Source organism: Lagenorhynchus albirostris, chromosome 18 (assembly GCF_949774975.1).
Source record: "Lagenorhynchus albirostris chromosome 18, mLagAlb1.1, whole genome shotgun sequence".
Taxonomy (NCBI): Eukaryota; Metazoa; Chordata; class Mammalia; order Artiodactyla; family Delphinidae; genus Lagenorhynchus; species Lagenorhynchus albirostris.
Window position 1 is genome coordinate 23,413,402 of NC_083112.1, and position 20,228 is coordinate 23,433,629.

The 20,228-nt window shown below is 41.0% G+C and overlaps 1 protein-coding gene across 1 annotated transcript in view; it reads right to left on the minus strand.

The window, feature by feature from the left end:
* Nucleotides 1-18,534: 18,534 nt before the first annotated feature.
* Nucleotides 18,535-20,228, minus strand: part of DNAJC15 (DnaJ heat shock protein family (Hsp40) member C15) — a 62,581-nt gene continuing 60,887 nt past the window's right edge. Inside the window, exon 6 of the mRNA XM_060129099.1 lies at nt 18,535-18,758. Coding sequence (XP_059985082.1) covers nt 18,688-18,758 — 71 coding nt within the window. The 3' untranslated portion in view covers nt 18,535-18,687. The remainder of the gene's footprint in view (nt 18,759-20,228) is intronic.

Genomic DNA, 20,228 nt, shown 5'->3' on the forward strand with positions numbered 1-20,228 from the left:
AGCTGCGCTCCTGCTGAGCCCGTGTAGACAGGCTGAGACACACAGGGTGCGTCTAGCGCAGGGATGCTCAACCTTGGCTGGACATGGAAATACCAGAGGGGTTTTAAAAAAGTGTTGCCTGGCTCCCACTCCAGAAAGTCTGATGGTCTGGGGTACTGCCTGGACATTAGGAGTTGTAAAAGCTACAGAGGTGATTCCAAGAAACAGCCAAAGTGGAGAATCACTGACTTAGTGAAAAGAAATCGGTTATGTGCACAGCTGTGGAGTTATGCCCCAGGCACCATGCTTGACGTTTTACACATATCACTTTATTTCATCCTCACCGCAATTGTGTGAAGTAAGTGAAACGATCCCCATTTTACAGATGAGGAAACTGAGGACTCTTGTCCAAAGCCACACAGCAAGTAAGTATATGAGGCAGAATTTAAATCTTTATACAACTCTATAAAGTTGTATAAAGCTGACTATAAAGTTATATGAGGATTTTCCACTGGGGGGTGGAGTGGTGGATGGGGGTTGGTGCCCCTGACCCCCGTTGTTCAGCGGTCAACTGTATTGCTATTCATTATTTTTAAAAATCCACTTATTGTTGTAATATCTGTATAGTACTTGAAATAAAAAAACGGCAAAGCCAAAGAGATAGGCAAGTAAAAATGAACATTTTTGGAAAAGCTACCGTGTACAGGCACTAATCTGGTATATCTGTAACTATGAAATCATTAAACTCCCCAAATTACCCTCTGAGGTACATATTATTATACGCATTTCATGGGTCAGGAGACCAAAAGAGAGGCTACAAAACTTTGACCAGGTCACTCTGCGAATAGAAAGTGGATCAGGGATTTATTTACACTTAGGTCTATGTGCTGCTTCTATAGATTCCATGCTCCTTAGAGAACAGTGAATCCAAGTGGCTCAGAAAAGGCTGTGCCTTGCCCAGGCACCCAGCTCATTAGCTGCAGAGCTATAGGACCAGAGCCCATGTCTTCAGTCCCCAAATTACAGAAACTCAGGTGTGTTCTTTGAGAAAAATTGCCACCTTCAAACATATTTTTGAAAAAGAAAGCACAAAATTCTCAAATAAATCTTTATGGGCTAATTTAAGTTAGACATGCAGTGTTATCAGAAAATGCCCTGATAATAACGAAGATAATAACGAAGATTTGTGGTCCTCTCCCCTCTGAAAGCACTTTGGATGGGAGAATAGAGTTTCCCAAGGGGCATCAGCATAAATATTAGCAGCAGGAAGAGAAAGACTAGGTACCATCCTCCTCTGAAAGCGGATCAAATTGGTAACATGTGTGGGTGTGTCTGCTTAGTGGAGTGGTTGGAGAACAAGACCAAAGATGACTCCATGTCAAGTGAAAACATCGTCATAGAGCCAAACATGTGCAGATCCCATTAGAGCAATGCAACTCAGTTGCAGGTGCTACCTGGCAGCTCTGCATCTGGCTCTGTGAAACACACTAATTGGCTTCAAGGTTTAGTCGGACACCTGGCTGGCTGGGCTGTAAAGGAAAATTTTAGACACAGCAGCGTGGTAGGTTTGCAGCCTGGAGCCCGTGCAGAGCATTCTATGTGTAATGGAGTATGTGCTTGACATTGGCGAACTCATACACCAAGCCCCAGAGACAAAATTTAAAATAATGCAGTATTACCCAAGACAGATTCCAGTGAATAGAAGATCTCCCAGTCACCTGCAAAATGAAGCAACAATTCATGCCTGGAGCTGGAAATAAAAAATTTAGCTTCAAAGCCCGTGCTATTAGGCCATGGGTGAGAAACTTTGCCCATTTACAAAACAGGAAGGTTCAGTGCTCTGGTGACTCCGTGCAAAGGCAGAATGGCTCTTGGATGGAAAAAATCAATGTTGCTCTTCCTCGCAAAAATATGAATAATGCGCTGAACAAACACCTCTCTCCAAGGAGTCCAGAGCATTCAGTGCATTTCTCTCCATTGGTTCCCATTCCTTTCTCATTAGTCTCATTGTCTCCCTCTGTGGGCAGGCAGGTGGGTGGGTGGTATTCCAGAAGGAGAAAGCAAGGCGAGGCAGGCTGGGGCGCTGGGCTTGGACCCGCAGCTCACGGATGGTCTGGGAGGAATCTCACCCAGGAGCCCCGAGGCTGCAAGAGTCCTGAGGTGTCACTGGTGCAAGAGTGAAAAAGAGGCCAAGAATAGGAGAGGACAAAGCCGACGGGCTCACTAAGAGAAAGAGAAACGTTCACTGCCATTGTGGATTTCTAACTCCCAGACAGCAAAGACCAAAAGCTGTTTTAGGCTAAGGCAGCCTTGGGAACAAAATTGGTGGTGTTGGGGGTTGGATGGGGGACGCACAGCCTAGAATTAAGTAGAGTCGACTGCCACACATCCCCTCATTGAATCCAGAAAGTCGGAACCCATATTGTAACTGAACACTAAAAATCGTTAAACCTCTTTTGGTTGATCGATTTGTCCCCCGAAGCCAATTTATACCATGGTAATCACACCACTGCCCAAGAATGACGCTCTGAGCAGTTACCGCCTGACCTGCTGACCTCCACTAACGAGGTGTTCGCGCCTCCAGATATTTCTGGTCAGTTTAGCCGGACTGTTCTTTCCCCAGGGGTAACCGTCAGCCAGGCTTTGGGGGAAAACATCCTACTCCCTTGATATTAAGAAATACAAGAGGCCCTCAGACCTACTGACACCAGACACCACTCAGAGCCCTGAGGGAAGAAGCTATAAACAACAGAGCATTCCTGAACCACACACCAGACCCTAGGAACTGCCCTTCAGGCATTATGGCTCTATTAAAAAATTAATCCAAAAAGGAAGATGGTAACACATTAAAATCATCTATTATTTGTTGTATTTCCACAGAGTAATATGGAGGGCATAGCTGCTTCACATATATCTTGAGCAAAAAATTCAAATTAATAATTTCATTATTTGCATACTTTCAGGTTTTCTCTGATTTTCCTCTTCATTACGTTTCTTAAAATTTAACATCACACACACCCTACATATGCTTGCAGTTTTCATATCACGGTAAATATGTACTCAATTATGTCTGTAGAGGAAACCGATGTTCCATACGTAAATCCCATTAACAGAGTCAAATATAACAGACTCACTGCGTGATTCTGTATATTGTTCTTAATTCACCAGACTGCTGTGAAAAACATATTCCTCCCCTGATGAAACAAGATCCAAGCTCGCATTTGATGGTAAACAGACTCTTCATGTTATATTGGCCCAACATTGTCAGTCCTCCTTTCTCTACCGACTTGAAAACACTTGATCACAGGACAGTCTCATGACAGCATGAGTGATGGCAACACACACTGTACCCTCTGAAGGTCTAACTGGCCTTGAAAGAAAAGATAATTAAGATGTGACCATTCCCCAGGGCACGGTGTGTGTGGGGAGATGATGAAAGGGTGGGAGACGAGAAACAGAGGGCACAACCCTCCATACGCTCCCCGTTAGACGCTGGAAACTGAACAGTGGCCTTATTCTTCACTTACCCCAAGTACGGGATCCTGGCATGTGTGCAGACATTCAATGACATATTCCAGGGGTGACAGCTGGGTTGTGTCAGCATTTCTATTACCAATGCTTATGTTTAGAGTTCTTTATGCAGTCGAAAGTGCTGTGGGTCAAAAATTGACATGAAGATATACCTCAGGCAAAAAACAACTAAACAAACGCAGGAAGCAGGCGCTTTCTCTGGCATCTGCATTAGAAGATAAATACAAAAATCAATTTTAAAGCACTGTTGGGCTGATTTCTATTTTTTTCCCTTGCTTATTTTGGTATGAGAGGTGAAAACCCAAGTTTCATTAAAGGCTTCTGAGAAAATCCACATGTCTATGATTTTGGTTTCTGACAGCTGCCTTTAGAAGTGATGCCATCAATACTGTGTCCTGAGGGACAAAGGAGCAGAGCATCTCCGCCAGCATGGAGGTCTAAAAAGAAATTAGAGCAGGGCCTGTACGAGGGCTCACAGGGCAGATGAAGTTACATAACACATAAGGTTAGTGTCTTTTCTTCAAGAGTTGTACAACGGAAAAAATTTAGTGTAAATTCAATTTTAGCAAGTCAGCTTTAATTTTAATTGTATTTGGAAAACTAAATACATAGAAGTATCTTAGAGTTTATCCTTTACAATTTTAAAGCAAAACAAACATGGCAGTATTTATTATTAATTATTTTCACAGATAGGATTTAAAAAAAAATCTGTTTACAAGGGGAAAAAAAGCCCAACAAAAATACAGTATATAAGTGAGTACAAAATGCAGTGGAACAGAATGCAAATTGAATACCTAAGTACCAAGAAGCTGAGGAACAAAGCATACATCAGGTTCGAGGGGGGTCAATTAGGGAAGGCTGCATTTCTGTGTGTACACGCTGCTCTTTCTGCAACACTGCTATCCAACATTCCAGGCCAGCCTGGGAGATGCAGACTGTGCAAATATAGTCTGACATCTCACCACCAGAGGAAAACTATTATTAGATATTTTCATCCTACTCCAGAGGCATGGAAGCCAAAATGTAAAGTTTCTAAAGTCAGCTCTTGGTTATCCACATTCATAGACGGAAACAGCAAAAGCAAGGGTAGATAAATGGAAAGATCGATGAGTTGGCTTTGGAATGCACTTATTTTTTGAATATAGGTATATCTATGTTCATGGAACTCACAAGTCTGCTATTAATATTATAGTCATGAGGAGGTAGAAATCTCCAAGAGTTAAACCTTTTCACCATTTGATTAGAGCAGGTGAAAGAGCAGAGTTGCGTGACAACCTTAAAGACCCAGTCTTACAGGAATAAAGACACAGACCTACTAGAGCATGGACTTGAGGATATGGGGAGGGGGAAGGGTGAGCTGTGACAAAGTGAGAGAGAGGCATGGACATATATACACTACCAAACGTAAGGTAGATAGCTAGTGGGAAGCAGCTGCATAGCACAGGGAGATCAGCTCGGTGCTTTGTGACCGCCTGGAGGGGTGGGATAGGGAGGGTGCGAGGGAGGGAGACTCAAGAGGGAAGAGATATGGGAACATATGTATATGTATGACTGATTCATTTTGTTATAAAGCAGAAACTAACACACCATTGTAAAGCAATTATACTCCAATAAAGATGTAAAAAAAAAAAAAAAGACCCAGTCTTAGGTTGGTGACTACAGTTCTATGGGTTCTATTAGACAACGCTCTGTGCAAAATTTAATTTTGGAATCCGGCATAAAAGCATGGCTTGAACCAATAACCCAGTCCACACTTGGGAATACTGGAAAGCAATTTTCAAAAATTCTTCTGAGCACTCAATTTCCTTTCAAATGCAAGTTACCTCTTTTTATTTCAGTTCTCTTTTTAATCTTAATTTTTTTCATTGCCTCTCTTACTTCTTTCAGTAAATGCAGGCTTCTTATTCTCATCTGTATTATACCGAGTAATTTCTCCATTTCTCTCCCCAAGAACTGCTGCTTCACTTTCATGAGCTGTTTTCTGAACCTTGCTCTAGATGTTCTCCTTGAAAGCTCTTACCCAGCAGTGTTTCAAATAAAATCTCAACAAAGTTTCCTCCAGCCACACTCTAAGTCAGAGAAGCTCACACTGCTAAACTCTACGACTGAACTTTCGCTATGAGTGGTCAGATGGACATCACAGGCTTCTGGAGCAGAAGGAAGGACATTAGGGACTCCTTGCTCATGCCAAGTGACACTGCATCCTGCCATAAACCCAGTTCCCAAATTATAACCCAAGGGCACAGCTGTCAAAAAAGGAGCCGAGAGCAAGCCCCGTTAATTCTACCATGATTCCTGCACTGTCTACAATTAGTGCAGTAAAGGTAAAGCACATGGGCTTTGGAGTCAAGCCAAACTGGACTCGGATTCCAGTCCCACCTCTTACTAGCTGTGTATTCTTGGCAAAGTTCCTAAGCTCCTCTGGGCCTTTGTCTCTTCATCTCTAAAATGGGCACAGAAATAGCAGCTGCCTCTCAGGGGTGCCATGAAAATTAAGAGGGAGAACGCAGGCAGGCTGCTTGGCACAGCAGTTCCCAACTGCTGATTTAATTGTCCAGGGCATTTGCCCCTCTAAGGTGAGGGGCTAGTTTGAAATTTACGGTTGACATCTAGCCTGAGTGATCACATTCTGCCCATGTGGCACTGAACTCCCTCCTGATGTTGGAGACTGCATATCTGTATCTATGTAATAGTCTGTTCAGACTTAGAATGTTGGCCAGTGCTGCCAGGCACTGCTGAATAGAGCGGAGGGGGACAGGGTTATTACGACAGGAAGAGAAATGAACAGTACTTAATGAACTTCCATTTCAATTGAGCAGGGCTTTTAATAAAAAAAAAAAAAGGAAGAAAAAGCTTTTTATAAATTCTTTGCTCAGCAACAATAAAAAAAAGGGAAAAGCGCACTCGACTGGGAACAGGAGCTACAGAGCTCATAAAAATTATTAGAAGGAACATTTTCTTTGTCTACCATACCCAGCAATTTCACTAGTGGGCAGTGATCCAGATCACTTAGATTGCACCTAAAAAACGAGTCCAGAGAACCTTCTCAACTTTTCCAGCTAATAAATCATCTAACCTCCTAATGTGTCTAACTCCACCATAAATAAAATGTTGGCTCCTAATTCATGGCGTATTTTTGACAAGTAGATGACACTGACCTAGTGTTAACAGGATGTGCTCTTTGGATATGCTCTTTTTCCACTAGGAGGGAGGCTCAGTGCTGACACATTTACTCACTGCCATTAAATCCTCCTTGTAGCCAGAGGCCTTTGTCTAGGAGGTGCTGGGCAAGGTGCAGAGTCTCTGTGAATGGTGCGGCTCCCACTGTGCCAAATGAGCTGGCCTCCTAGTATATTTCACTTCTTGCTGCAGCCTCTGTAGCTCGTCCTAAGTGGGTTGAGTCATAGAAACTTCATATTTTTTGACATTAAGGGCCTGGCTAATTCATCTTCCCCCACAAATGTCATTAAACTACCTTAAGCTAATTGCCAAATGTGTTGCAGATTCATCATTAGAAGCTCTTTCAAGGTCCCCCATGACAAGCAGAGGATTTCTATACGTGGATAAAGTACGTTATTTCTTATGACCCTGCTGGGTAATCACAAGCATACCCAATAATACAACTCTTAATATTTCTTAATTCAAAAGTATCAGGAAAAAGAAAGTTCTCTATATTTAAGAATCTGCTTTTTTCTTCTATTTAGTTTGAGTTTACAACACATCTTAAGGATGAACCTATTTTGTATCTTTACTGCCTGATATAGTAAGTATTCAATATTTGCTGAATAACCAAAATGCACTTCAAACTAAATAAAGGAAATGACTTGAAGATTAAATAAAACAATGAACAGTGAACATACTTTTTTCCTTACTAAACTTCTCTCCACTTTTTTTTTTAATTAACTAATTATTTATTTATTTTTATTTTTGGCTGTGTTAGGTCTTCGTTGCTGTGCACGGGCTTTCTCTAATTGCGGCGAGCGGGGGCTCCTCTTCGTTGCGGTGCGCGGGCTTCTCATTGCAGTGGCTTCTCTTGTTGCGGAGTATGGGCTGCACGCGCACGGGGTTCAGTAGTTGTGGCTCGCAGGCTCTAGAGTGCAGGCCCAGTAGTTGTGGCACATGGGCTTAGCTGCTCCGTGGCATGTGGGATCTTCCTGGACCAGGGATCAAACCTGTGTCCCCTGCATTGGCAGGCAGATTCTTATCCACCGCACCACCAGGGAAGCCCAACTTCTCTCCACTTTTGACTTCATGCTGGAGACTGGCACCATCAACTATACTGTAAATGGCATTCTGTGCTCCCCTTTAATTAACTGTCTACTTGACTTACACTTTCTCTGGAATCTGGGAAGTAACTGCTTTGTTTTTCAAAGGTCTTTCCTAATCCCTCAGATTGCATCTAAGATGTAAGAATAAACAGAAACGGGCTTCCCTGGTGGCGCAGTGGTTGAGAGTCCGCCTGCCGATGCAGGGGACATGGGTTCGTGCCCCGGTCCGGGAAGATCCCACATGCCGCGGAGCGGCTGGGCCCATGAGCCATGGCCGCTGAGCCTGCGCGTCCGGAGCCTGTGCTCCGCAACGGGAGGGGCCAAGGCAGCGAGAGGCCCGCGTACTGCAAAAAAAAAAAAAAAAAAGAATAAACAGAAACTGCAACATCAATAAAGAACTTAATTAAGAATATGCAATGACAGCAAATACATAAAAGCAATCTTAACTGAAGATAGGTAACCATTCAAATAAGCTTTTTAAAGATAATAAGGAGTTGAGTGGGTAGCTGTTTATCCAATTTTATAAGTATTCCGCCTTTTAGAGACTGAGTACCGAATTAATATCTACCTAAAAAAATAGTTGTACCATCTGAAACTACACCAGCTAGTTGAACTTAAATTCTACATTCCTGAAGAATTTTTTAAAGGCAATGCTGGGACTTCCCTGGCGGTCCAGTGGTTAAGACTCTGTGCTTCCAATGCAGGGAGCGTGGGTTTGATCCCTGGTCGGGGAACTAAGATCCCACATGCCACACTGCGAAGCCAAAACTTAAAAATAAATAAATAAAGACAATGCCTTAACTGATTTGATTAAGGGGATAAACAATCCAGACCCTGCCCTGCTGCATATTAAAGATGGCCCCTCATTCTTCCACAATCCTCTATATCCTCTCCCTTTGAATCTAGGGGGGCTCCATGAAAGAGTTTTCCATTAAAACTGCCCGTTTTCAGACCCAGGTTGAGTTGGCAGCTTCCACTTCCTGTCTCTTAGACTGCAGCTGCTGTGGTGTGATGATGCCCTAGTAGCTCCGGGTAGAAACCTCTGTACCAAGGAACTGAGGCTCCAGGCCGACACGCCCGGTTAACCTCCAAGCCAACAGCCCCAGCTGATGCCGCATGGAATGGAGATGAGCCGTCTCCACCATGCATTAACCAAACTGCAGATTCAGGAGTAAAATAAATGATTACTGGCACACCAAACCTTAATTCAAGGTATTCTACCAGATGGGACACTGAAAGAAGGAATAATTATATTTTTTGAGCACTTGCTATATGACTAAATGCTTTATACAACCTTATTCCCTATAATAACCTTTTTAGATAGGATTCTTATTTTCTCTATTTTATAGATGATGCAATTATAAGACCTGCAGATTAATTGCCCAAGATCATGTGATAGGAAGATGGTATTCAAAATCAGATCTGTCTCTTGGGCACATGCTCAGCAGATAAATGAGAACAGAATGAAGGAAATTCCAATCTAATGCTGGGGACTCAAATTTTCATGAATACAGTATGGAGAAGAAAATGATGTCAATTAACAGGTATGTCCTGAGGGTACCCCAATATTGCTCAGCATAACTTTCAAAATCAGTGGTAACATTTTCTGAAGCATAGTATTCAGAAAACAACATTTTTTTAGTACTTACAACTTTATGATGTCTACTAAGTGCCAAGTGCTCCACACTAAAGAGGTTACAAAGACGAACGACAAGATTCTTGCTCTAAAGGCTCTTGCACTTTTGTAGAAGAAATAAGTCATGTTACACAAAGAGTTGTTTCACAAGGTACCATAAGTGAGGAATAAAGTGCTGTGGGAATTTATTCATTCATTAAAGAAATATTTATTGGCTGCCAGTGTAGCAGTGACCAAGACAGATATGGTCCCTGCTCTCAAAGAACTGATGATTCATGATATTACTTTTGCTGGAAGCACCAGAAAAGGAGGGAGAGAGATTTTAGCTTGGCCTTAAACTATACTGAGGCTTTGGGGATGTGGAGAATTAGGAGGGTTTTTGAGGTACAGGGGTAACAGTGAGCAGAAAAAAAACAAAAACTAAAGCACAAGAAAATTAGGACACGGGGATTTTAAGAACCATATTTTAGTAACTCTAACAATCAATCAATCAAGTCAGCCATTCACAATTTTACATACCAAAAGAAAACACAGTCGGATTACCCTGGTGGTGCAGTGGTTAAGAATCCACCTGCCAATGCAGGGGACACAGGCTCGATTCGTAGTCCGGGAAGATCCCACATACTGCGGAGCAACTAAGCCCGTGCGCCACAACTACTGAAGCCCGTGCATCTAGAGCCCATGCTCTGGAACAAGAGAAGCCACCCCAATGAGAAGGCTGCACACTGCAACAAAGAGTAGCCTCTGCTCGCCACAACTAGAGAAAAGCCCGCGTGCAGCAACAAAGACCCAATGCGGCCAAAAATAAATAAATAAATTTATAAAAAGAAAAAAAGACATAGTTAACATTTACAGCAGTAGCTCTCCACCCAGGGCAATTTTGCCCTCCAAGGAACAATTGGCAACATTCACAAACATTTTTGATTGTCACAACTGAGGGGGTGCTACTGGCCTTTCATAGGTACAGGCCCCTTGTTGCTAATCATCCTACCATGTGCAGGAGAGCTCCCCATAAAGAGAAATTATTCAGCTCAATAAGTCAATATTGCCAACATTGAAAACTTCCCCACTGGAGAGCTTCAAGATGGAGGAGTTAAGATGTGGAGCTCACCTTCCTCCCAACAAATACATCAGAAATACATCTACATGTGGAACAACTCCTTCAGAACACCTACTGAATGCTGGCAGAAGACCTCAGACTTCCCAAAAGGCAAGAAACTCCCATGTACCTGGGTAGGGCAAAAGAAAAAAGAATAAACAGAGACAAAAGAATAGGGATGGGACCTGCACCAGTGGGAGGGAGCTGTGAAGGAGGAAAGGTTTCCACACATTAGGAAGCTCCTTCACTGGTGAAGATGAGGGGTTGCGGAGGGGAAGCTTCGGAGCCACAGAGGATAGCACAGCAACAGGGATGCGGAGGGCAAAGCGGGGAGATTCCCACACAGAGGATCGGTGCCGACCGGCACTCACCAGCCCGAGAGGCTTGTCTGCTCACCCAACGGGGCGGGCGGGGCTGGGAGCTGCTACTTTAACCCCGGCCTGTCTGGGCAGGAACAGACGCCCTCAGGTGACCTACACGCACACGCAGGGCTAAATCCAAAGCTGAACCCCAGGAGCTATGCAAACACAGAAGAAAAAGGGAAATTTCTCCCAGCAGCCCCAGAAGCAGTGGACTAAACCTCCACAATCAACTTGACGTACCCTGCATCTGTGGGATACCTGAATAAACAACGAATCATCCCAAAATTGAGGTGGTGGACTTTGGGAGCAACTGCAGGCTTAGGGTTTGCTTTCTGCACCTAATTTGTTTCTATTTTTATGTTTATCTTAGTTTAGTACTTAGCGTTTATTATAATTGGTAGATTTGTTTTTTGTGGTTTGGTTGCTCTTTTCTTCCTTCCCTCCTTACCTCCTTCCTTCCTTCCTTTTTCTTTTTCTCTCCTTCTCTCTCTTGCTCCCTCTCTCTCTTCTCACTCTCTCTCTCCCTTTTCTTCTCAGCCGAGTGGCTGACAGTGTCTTGGTGCTCCAGCCGGGTGTCGGGCCTGTGCCTCTGAGGTGGGAGAGCCGAGTTCAGGAACACTGGTCCGCCAGAGACCTCCCGGCTCCAAATATCAAACAGCGAAAGCTCTCCTAGAGATCTCCATCTCAATTCTAAGACCCAGCTCCACTCAGCGACCAGTGCCAGACACCCTATGCCAAACAAATAGCAAGACAGGAACACAACCCCACCCATTAGCAGAGAGGCTGCCTAAAATCATAATAAGGTCACAGAAACCCCAAAACACACCACCGGATGCGGTCCTGCCCACTAGAAAAACAAGATCCAGACTCATCCACCAGAACACAGGCACCAGTCCCCTCCACCAGGAAGCCGGCACAACCCACTGAACCAACCTCACCCACTGGAGCAGACACCAAAAACAAAAGGAACTACAAACCTGCAGGCTGCGAAAAGGAGACCCCAAACACAGTAAAATAAGCAAAATGAGAAGACAGAGAAACACACAGCAGATGAAGGAGCAAGGTAAAAACCCACCAAACCAAACAAATGAAGAGGAAATAGGCAGTCTACCTGAAAAAGAATTCAGAGTAATGATAGTAAACATGATCCAAAATACTGCGAATAGAATGGAGACAATACAAGAAACGTTTAACAAGGACCCAGAAGAACTAAAGAGCAAACAAACAATGATGAACAACACAATAAATGAAATTAAAATTCTCTAGAAGGAATCAATAGCAGAATAACTGAGGCAGAAGAACACATAGATAGATAAATTACTGGAAATAACTACTGTAGAGCAGAATAACGAAAAAAGAATGGAAAGAATTTAGGACAGTCTCAGAGACCTCTGGGACAACATTAAACACACCAACGTATGAATTATAGGGGTCCCAGAAGAAGAAGAGAAAAAGAAAGGGACTGAGAAAATATTAGAGGAGATTATAGTTGAAAACTTCCCTAATACGGGAAAGGAAATAGTCAATCAACTCCAGGAAGCACAGAGAGTCCCATACAGGATAAATACAAGGATAAACACGCCAAGACACATATTAATTAAACTATCAAAAATTAAATAGAAAGAAAAAATATTAGAAGCAGCAAGGTAAAAACAACAAATAACATACAAGGGAATCCCCATAAGGTTAACAGCTGATCTTTCAGCAGAAACTCTGCAACCCAGAAGGGACTTGCAGGACATATTTAAAGTGATGAAGGAGAAAAACCTGCAACCAAGATGACTCTACACAGCAAGGATCTGATTCAGATTTGATGGAGAAATTAAAACCTTTACAGACAAGCAAAACCTAAGAGAATTCAGCACCACCAAACCAGGTTGACAGCAAACGCTAAAGGAACTTCTCTAGGCAGGAAACACAAGAAAAGGAAAAGACCTACAATAACAAACCCAAAACAATTAAGAAAATGGTAATAGGAACATATATTATCGATAACTACATTAAATGGATTAAATGCTCCAACCAAAAGACACAGGCTCGCTGAATGGATGCAAAAACAAGACCCACATATATGCTTCTATAAGACACCCACTTCAGACCTTGGGACCCATACAGACTGAAAGTGAAGGGATGGAAAAAGATATTCCACGCAAATGGAAATCAAAAGAAAGCTGGAGTAGCAATTCTCATATCAGACAAAACAAACTTTAAAATAAAGACTATTACAAGAGACAAAGATGGACACTACATAAGATCAAGCGATCAATCCAAGAAGAGATAGAACAATTGTAAACATTTATGCAGGCAACATAGGAGCACCTGAATACATAAGACAAATGCTAACAGCCATAGAATGGGAAATCGAAAGTAACACACAATCATACTAGGGGACTTTAACACCCCACTTTCACCAATGGACAGATCATCCAAAATGAAAATAAATAAACACAAGCTTTAAATGATACATTAAACAAGATGGATTTAATTGATGTTTATATGACATTCCATCCAAAAACAACAGAATACACTTTCTTCTCAAGTGCTCATGGAACATTCTTCAGGATAGATCATATCTTGGGTCACAAATCAAGCCTTGGTAAATTTAAGAAAATTGAAATCTTTTTTTTTTCTTTTTTTTAAGAAGATGTTGGGGGTAGGAGTTTATTAATTTATTTATTTTTGCTGTGTTGGGTCTTCGTTTCTGTGCGAGGGCTTTCTCTAGTTGTGGCAAGCGGGGGCCACTCTTCATCGCGGTGCGCGGGCCTCTCACTATCACGGCCTCTCCCGCTGCGGAGCACAGGCTCCAGACGCGCAGGCTCAGTAATTGTGGCTCACGGGCCCAGCCGCTCCGCGGCATGCGGGATCCTCCCAGACCAGGGCCCAAACCCGTGTTCCCTGCATCAGCAGGCAGACTCCCAACCACTGCACCACCAGGGAAGCCCCAAGAAAATTGAAATCTTATCAAGTATCTTTTCTGACCACAACGCTATGAGACTAGATATCAATTACAGGAAAAAACTGTAAAAAATACAAATACATGGAGGCTAAACAATACACTACTAAATAAACAAGATATCACTGAAGAAGTCAAAGAGGAAATCAAAAAATACCTAGAAACAAATGACAATGAAAACACGATGACCCCAAACCTATGGGATGCAGCAAAAGCAGTTCTAAGAGGGAAGTTTATAGCAATACAGTCCTACCTCAAGAAACAAGAAACATCTCAAATAAACAACCTGACCTTACACATAAAGCAAATACAGAAAGAAGAACAAAAAACCAACAAAGTTAGCAGAAGGAAAAAAATCATAAAGATCAGATCAGAAATAAATGAAAAGGAAATTAAGGAAATGGTACCAAAGATCAATAAAATTAAAAGCTGGTTCTTTGGGAAGATAAACAAAATTGATAAACCATTAGCCAGACTCATCAAGAAAAAAAAGGGAGAAGACTCAAATCAATAGAATTAGAAATGAAAAAGAAGAAGTAACAAATGACACTGCTTAAATACAAAGGACCATGAGAGATTACTACAAGCAACTATATGCCAGTAAAATGGACAACCTGGAAGAAATGGACAAATTCTTAGAAAAGCACAACCTTCCAAGACCGAACCAAGAAGAAATAGAAAATATAAGCAGACCAATCACAAGCACTGAAAGTGAGACTGTGATTAAAAATCTTCCAACAAACAAAAGCCCAGGACCAGATAGTTTCACAGGCGAATTCTTTCGAACATTTAGAGAAGAGCTAACACCTATCCTTCTCAAACTCTTCCAAAACATAGTAGAGGGTAGGAACACTCCCAAACTCATTCTAGGAGGCCACCATCAAACTGATACCAAAACCAGACAAAGATGTCACAAGGAAAGAAAACTACAGATCAATATCACTGATGAACATAGATGCAAAAATCCTCAACAAAATACTAGCAAACAGAATCCAACAGCACATTAAAAGGATCATACACCATGATCAAGTGGGGTTTATCCCAGGAATGCAAGGGTTCTTCAATATACGCAAATCAATCAATGTGACACACCATATTAACAAACTGAAGGAGAAAAACCATATGATCATCTCAATAGATGCAGAGAAAGCTTTTGACAAAATTCAACACCCATTTATGATAAAAACCCTCCAGAAAGTAGGCACAGAGGGAACTTACCTCAACATAATAAAGGCCATATATCAGAAACCCACAGTCAACATCGTCCTCAATGGTGAAAAACTGAAACCATTTCCTCTAAGATGAGGAAAAAGACAAGGTTGCCCACTCTCACCACTGTTATTCAACATAGTTTTGGAAGTTTTAGCCACAGAAATCAGAGAAGAAAAAGAAATAAAAGGAATCCTATTCAGAAAAGAAGTAAAACTGTCACTGTTTGCAGATGACATGATACTATACACAGAGAATCCTAAAGATGCTACCAGAAAACTACTAGAGGTGATCAATGAATCTGGTAAAGTAGCAGGATACAAAATTAATGCACAGAAGCCTCTTTCATTCCTATACACTAATGATGAAAAAATCGAAAGAGAAATTAAGGAAACACTCCCATTTACCATTGCAACAAAAAGAATAAAATACCTAGGAATAAACCTACCTAAGGAGACAAAAGACCTGTATGCAGAGAATTATAAGACACTGATGAAAGAAATTAACGATGATACAAACAGATGGAGATATATACCATTTTCTTGGATTGGAAGAATCAACATTGTGAAAATGACTATACTACCCAAAACAATCTACAGATTCAATGCAATCCCTATCAAACTACCAATGGCATTTTTCACAGAACTAGAACAAAAAGTTGCACAATATGTATGGAAACAGAAAAGACCCCGAATAGCCAAAGCAATCTTGAGAAAGAAAAACGGAGCTGGAGGAATCAGGCTCCCAGACTTCAGACTATACTATAAAGCTACAGTAATGAAGACAGTATGGTACTGGCACAAAAACAGAAATATAGATCGATGGAACAGGATAGTAAGCCCAGAGATAAACCCACGCACCTCTGGTCAACTAATGTATGATGAAGGAGGCAAGAATATAAAATGGAGAAAAGACAGCCTCTTCAATAAGTGGTGCTGGGAAAACTGGACAGCTACATGTAAAAGAGTGAAATTAGAATACTCCTTAACACTGTACACAAAAATAAACTCAAAATGGATTAAAGACCTAAATGTAAGGCCAGACACTATCAAACTCTTAGAGGAAAACATAGGCAGAACACTCTATGACATAAATCACAGCAAGATCCTTTTTGACCCACCTCCTGGAGAAATGGAAATAAAAACAAAAATAAACAAATGGGACTAATGAAACTTCAAAGCTTTTGCACAGCAAAGGAAACCATAAAAAAGATGAAAAGACAACCCTCAGAATGGGAGAAAATATTTGCAAATGAAGCAACTGACAAAGGATTAATCTCCAAAATATAGAAGCAGCTCATGCAGCTCAATATCAAAAAAACCAAACAATCCAATCCAAAAATGGTTAGAAGACCTAAATAGACATTTCTCCAAAAAAGATATACAGATTGCCAACAAACAAACGAAAGGATGCTCAACATCACTAATCATTAGAGAAATGCAAATCAAAACTACAATGAGTATCACCTCACATCAGTCAGAATGGCCATCAAAAGGTTTACAAATAATAAATGCTGGACAGGGTGTGGAGAATAGAGGACCCTCTTGCACTGTTGATAGGAATGTAAATTGATACAGCCACTATGGAGAAGAGTATGGATGTTCCTTAAAAAACTAAAAATAGAACTACCATACGACCCAGCAATCCCACTACTGGGCATATACCGTGAGAAAACCATAATTCAAAGAGTCATGTACCAAAATGTTCATTGCAGTTCTATTTACAATAGCCAGGACATGGAAGCAACCTAAGTGTCCATCAGCAGATGAATGGGTAAAGAAGATGGAATATATATATACAATGGAATATTACTCAGGTATAAAAGGAAACGAAATTGAGATATTTGTAGTGAGGTGGATGGACCTAGAGTCTGTCATAGAGTGAAGTAAGTCACAAAGAGAAAAACAAATTCCATATGCTAACACATATATATGGCATCTAAACAGAAAAAAAAAAGGTTCTAAAGAACCTAGGGGTAGGACAGGAATAAAGCCACAGACGTAGAGAATGGACTTGAGGACACGGGGAGGGGGAAGGGTAAGCTGGGACGAAGTGAGAGAGTGGCATGGACATATATACACTACCAAATGTAAAATAGATAGCTAGTGGGAAGCAGCCGCATAGCACAGGGAGATCAGCTCGGTGCTTTGTGACCACAGGCATAGGGTGGGTGGGAGGGAGGGAGATGCAAGAGGGAGGAGATATGGGGATATAAGTATAGCTGATTCACTTTGTTATAAAGCAGAAACTAACACACCATTGTAAAGCAATTATACTCCAGTAAAGATGTTAAGGAAAAAAAAAGAAAAAGAAAACTCCCCCACTACAGGATGTCATAAATTGAAAAATGTGTCTAGAATATTAAGAAAGCATTTTAAGATAGATGAAATACAATAGTTCAGCTTATCTGGGATGAACCCAGGGTTGTGAAGGAGTACTAGAAAATAATGCTGGTATTCTGCCTCTGAGTCTCTTTTGTCACTTTTAGAATAGTAAAGTGATGATGACCAGGGGCTGTTTTGAGAAAATAATTTAACATGCTGTACATTTCAGGGCCAGGAGTTCCAGACCATGTGTTCATCCCCTGCTTTGGAGAAATCCTGCACTCTAATCAAACTAACTAATACATCCTATTTCTGCTAATTGTGACTGATCTCAGGGGAAACAGAAGAGTCACCAATCATATGGTACATCTCACTGTTTTTAAAGCCAAGGTCTATGCTACTCATGATTCTATGAAGCTCCCCCTGATGCTCAATTTAACATATTGTTTTCTTTTTCTGAACTTCTTTAGCATTGCCTCTCAAATAGTATTTGTGTGGTTTATCTTTTCCCTAACTGTAAGTCCCTTTGGGTCACGACCCATGACTGGTTCACACCTGTAACTCTCAAGGAACCTTACAGTGCCTCGCACGTTACAGGTGGTTAATAAATATTTGTAGAATGAATAATTGAATAAATATACAGTACCAGAAGACTATAATTAAATACAAATCCCTTAGACTTCTCCCAGCTCTTTTCAGGCTTTCCTCACAGGGCTCATTTTGTAAACCTTTAATCATTTTAGTCGCTCTCCAAGTTCTCATGCTTCAGCTATAGGGTCTCAGGGAGAGCAGAGTTCTTTCCTAACCACTGCTTTACAAAACACCATTTAGTAAATGCAATCAACTTTCAAATCACTTCCCCGGGATGGCAGTCAGTGTTTGGTCTCAAAATATTTAAAGCACCTCACATAGGCAGAGTACTAAATTCCTCTGAGGAAACAAGGGACAACATGAGCATAAGTATAAGCAGCAAGAAACTTTCTACCCATCGCCCACAAATTCCAATTATATTACCGATGATTATACTTGTACGGGGGGGTTGGGGGTGGGGGGGAGGAATTCGGAACTAACAGAAGTCTTAAAATGTATGACTATCAGAGAGAGGAAGGAAATAAGGGGGAAAGATCAGTGATTGCATTTTAACCTGTTCCTCTGAAAGATAAAACAAAGATGGATTGTTCCTCTTTTATTATTATATAGCTTAGTAGTGGAAGAAATAATTGTGGTCACTACATGTATGAAAATTATGAAGGTCATGATTTAACTTGCAGGACATTTTTTATAAGGTCCCCCTTTTTCTCCTTCAGAGTGGTCCTTGAGCATCAATCAATGTTTGGTGGCTGCTTCTAGCAAGTCTTTTGCTTCATTAATTTTGGTTGCTAAGTAAGGAGATCCACCTGAGAGGACAAAGAAAAGTAAATGGATTAAAACACACTTCATTATTGACAGTTTTTAAAGTCTCAAATGAAATATAATACTTATGGAGTACAGACTTAGAGTCACTGTGCCCTAAAATAAAACTGTCAGTTCTTTTTTAGAGTTCTTCACAATGAATTACTGCTAATGCAAAGAACAAGAGGAAAACTGAGGTGAATTTCAAATTCAGAATCTTTATAAATCACAAACAGACGCTTTTTGACATACAAAAATACTGGCCCCAAAACTGTCACGTTAAAGCTATTTAAGCATCATACACCTTCTAACTTCTAGTCCTGAACACTTTCATTGCTTAACACTAGAACTAACAATCATATTACAGTTCACCAGTCCCTTTGTGTTTGTTTTTATTTTTTTTCTCCCCTTGAGTACAAATGATCTATAGCTGTTGAAAACATAAGACCTCAGTAGTGCACAACAAACCAAAAACATCTAGATAGCACTGGTGTGTATATTGTCCTGACTTTATCCAGGCCTTTTACTGATATCATACCACCCATTTTAAAAAGGAAAAAGAAAAAAAAAAGGGGGGGTGGGGGGGAAGAAAGCAGGGAAACAGAACAGCATAAGGGCAATGCTGAAGGAGCTATATTTAGTTTTTTACCCTTGAAGATATCACTGACATTTTCACATCAAGATCTGAATCGCTATAAACACTTACGGATTATATCACAGAGTGCCCTTGAATATACAATAAGAATTACAAATGAAATTGATGCAAGTTTCCATATGCACTTGACTCTGAAATAAACTGACTTCAGGATTATCTTTGAAAATGATCTCAGAATTAGGTAATGTCAATCTTGGTAACAAGCTGGTTAAATTTTGAGAGTTACCAATGCAATGCCAGGCATCCTGTATATCCTCAACAACTACCAAAATATTAATTGAACTCAAACATAACCTTTAATTGATTGATATGAATTCTGGATATTTAAATCACTGGCCATAACATGCTCATTTAGCAGAAAGAAAAAAAATCAAAGGCATGGAAGATCGAAAGTCTCATTAAACATTATATTTATTGATGGCAATGTTAGAGGAAAAAAATTGACAGTTTATTCAGAATAACATTGAATTACCCTTCACCCTCTTTTAATGAGAGGGACACTGGACTTCTCAATTATGTGCATGGCAGAAACTTTGGGTTCGGCACTCATTCTACCTTCCTAAAACTTGGAAAAGGCCCTAAGCCTAAAACTATGATTCCTATATTCTCTTCAAGTAGTGTTTGATTCAAATTAGGATCTATCAATGAGAGGCAGTCTTGTGAGATTTGAAAGGCTGAAGAGAAAGGTTTTCTTGCTGGGCCGCATTGTTACTGCTGCTAGCAAGTGAAATCATGGTGTAGTGATGGCCGCAGTTGTGCTTTCCTTACAGTTCTAGTGGCAGTCCATGAGGTAGTCAATGAGTAGCTCCCCTGACAGCGC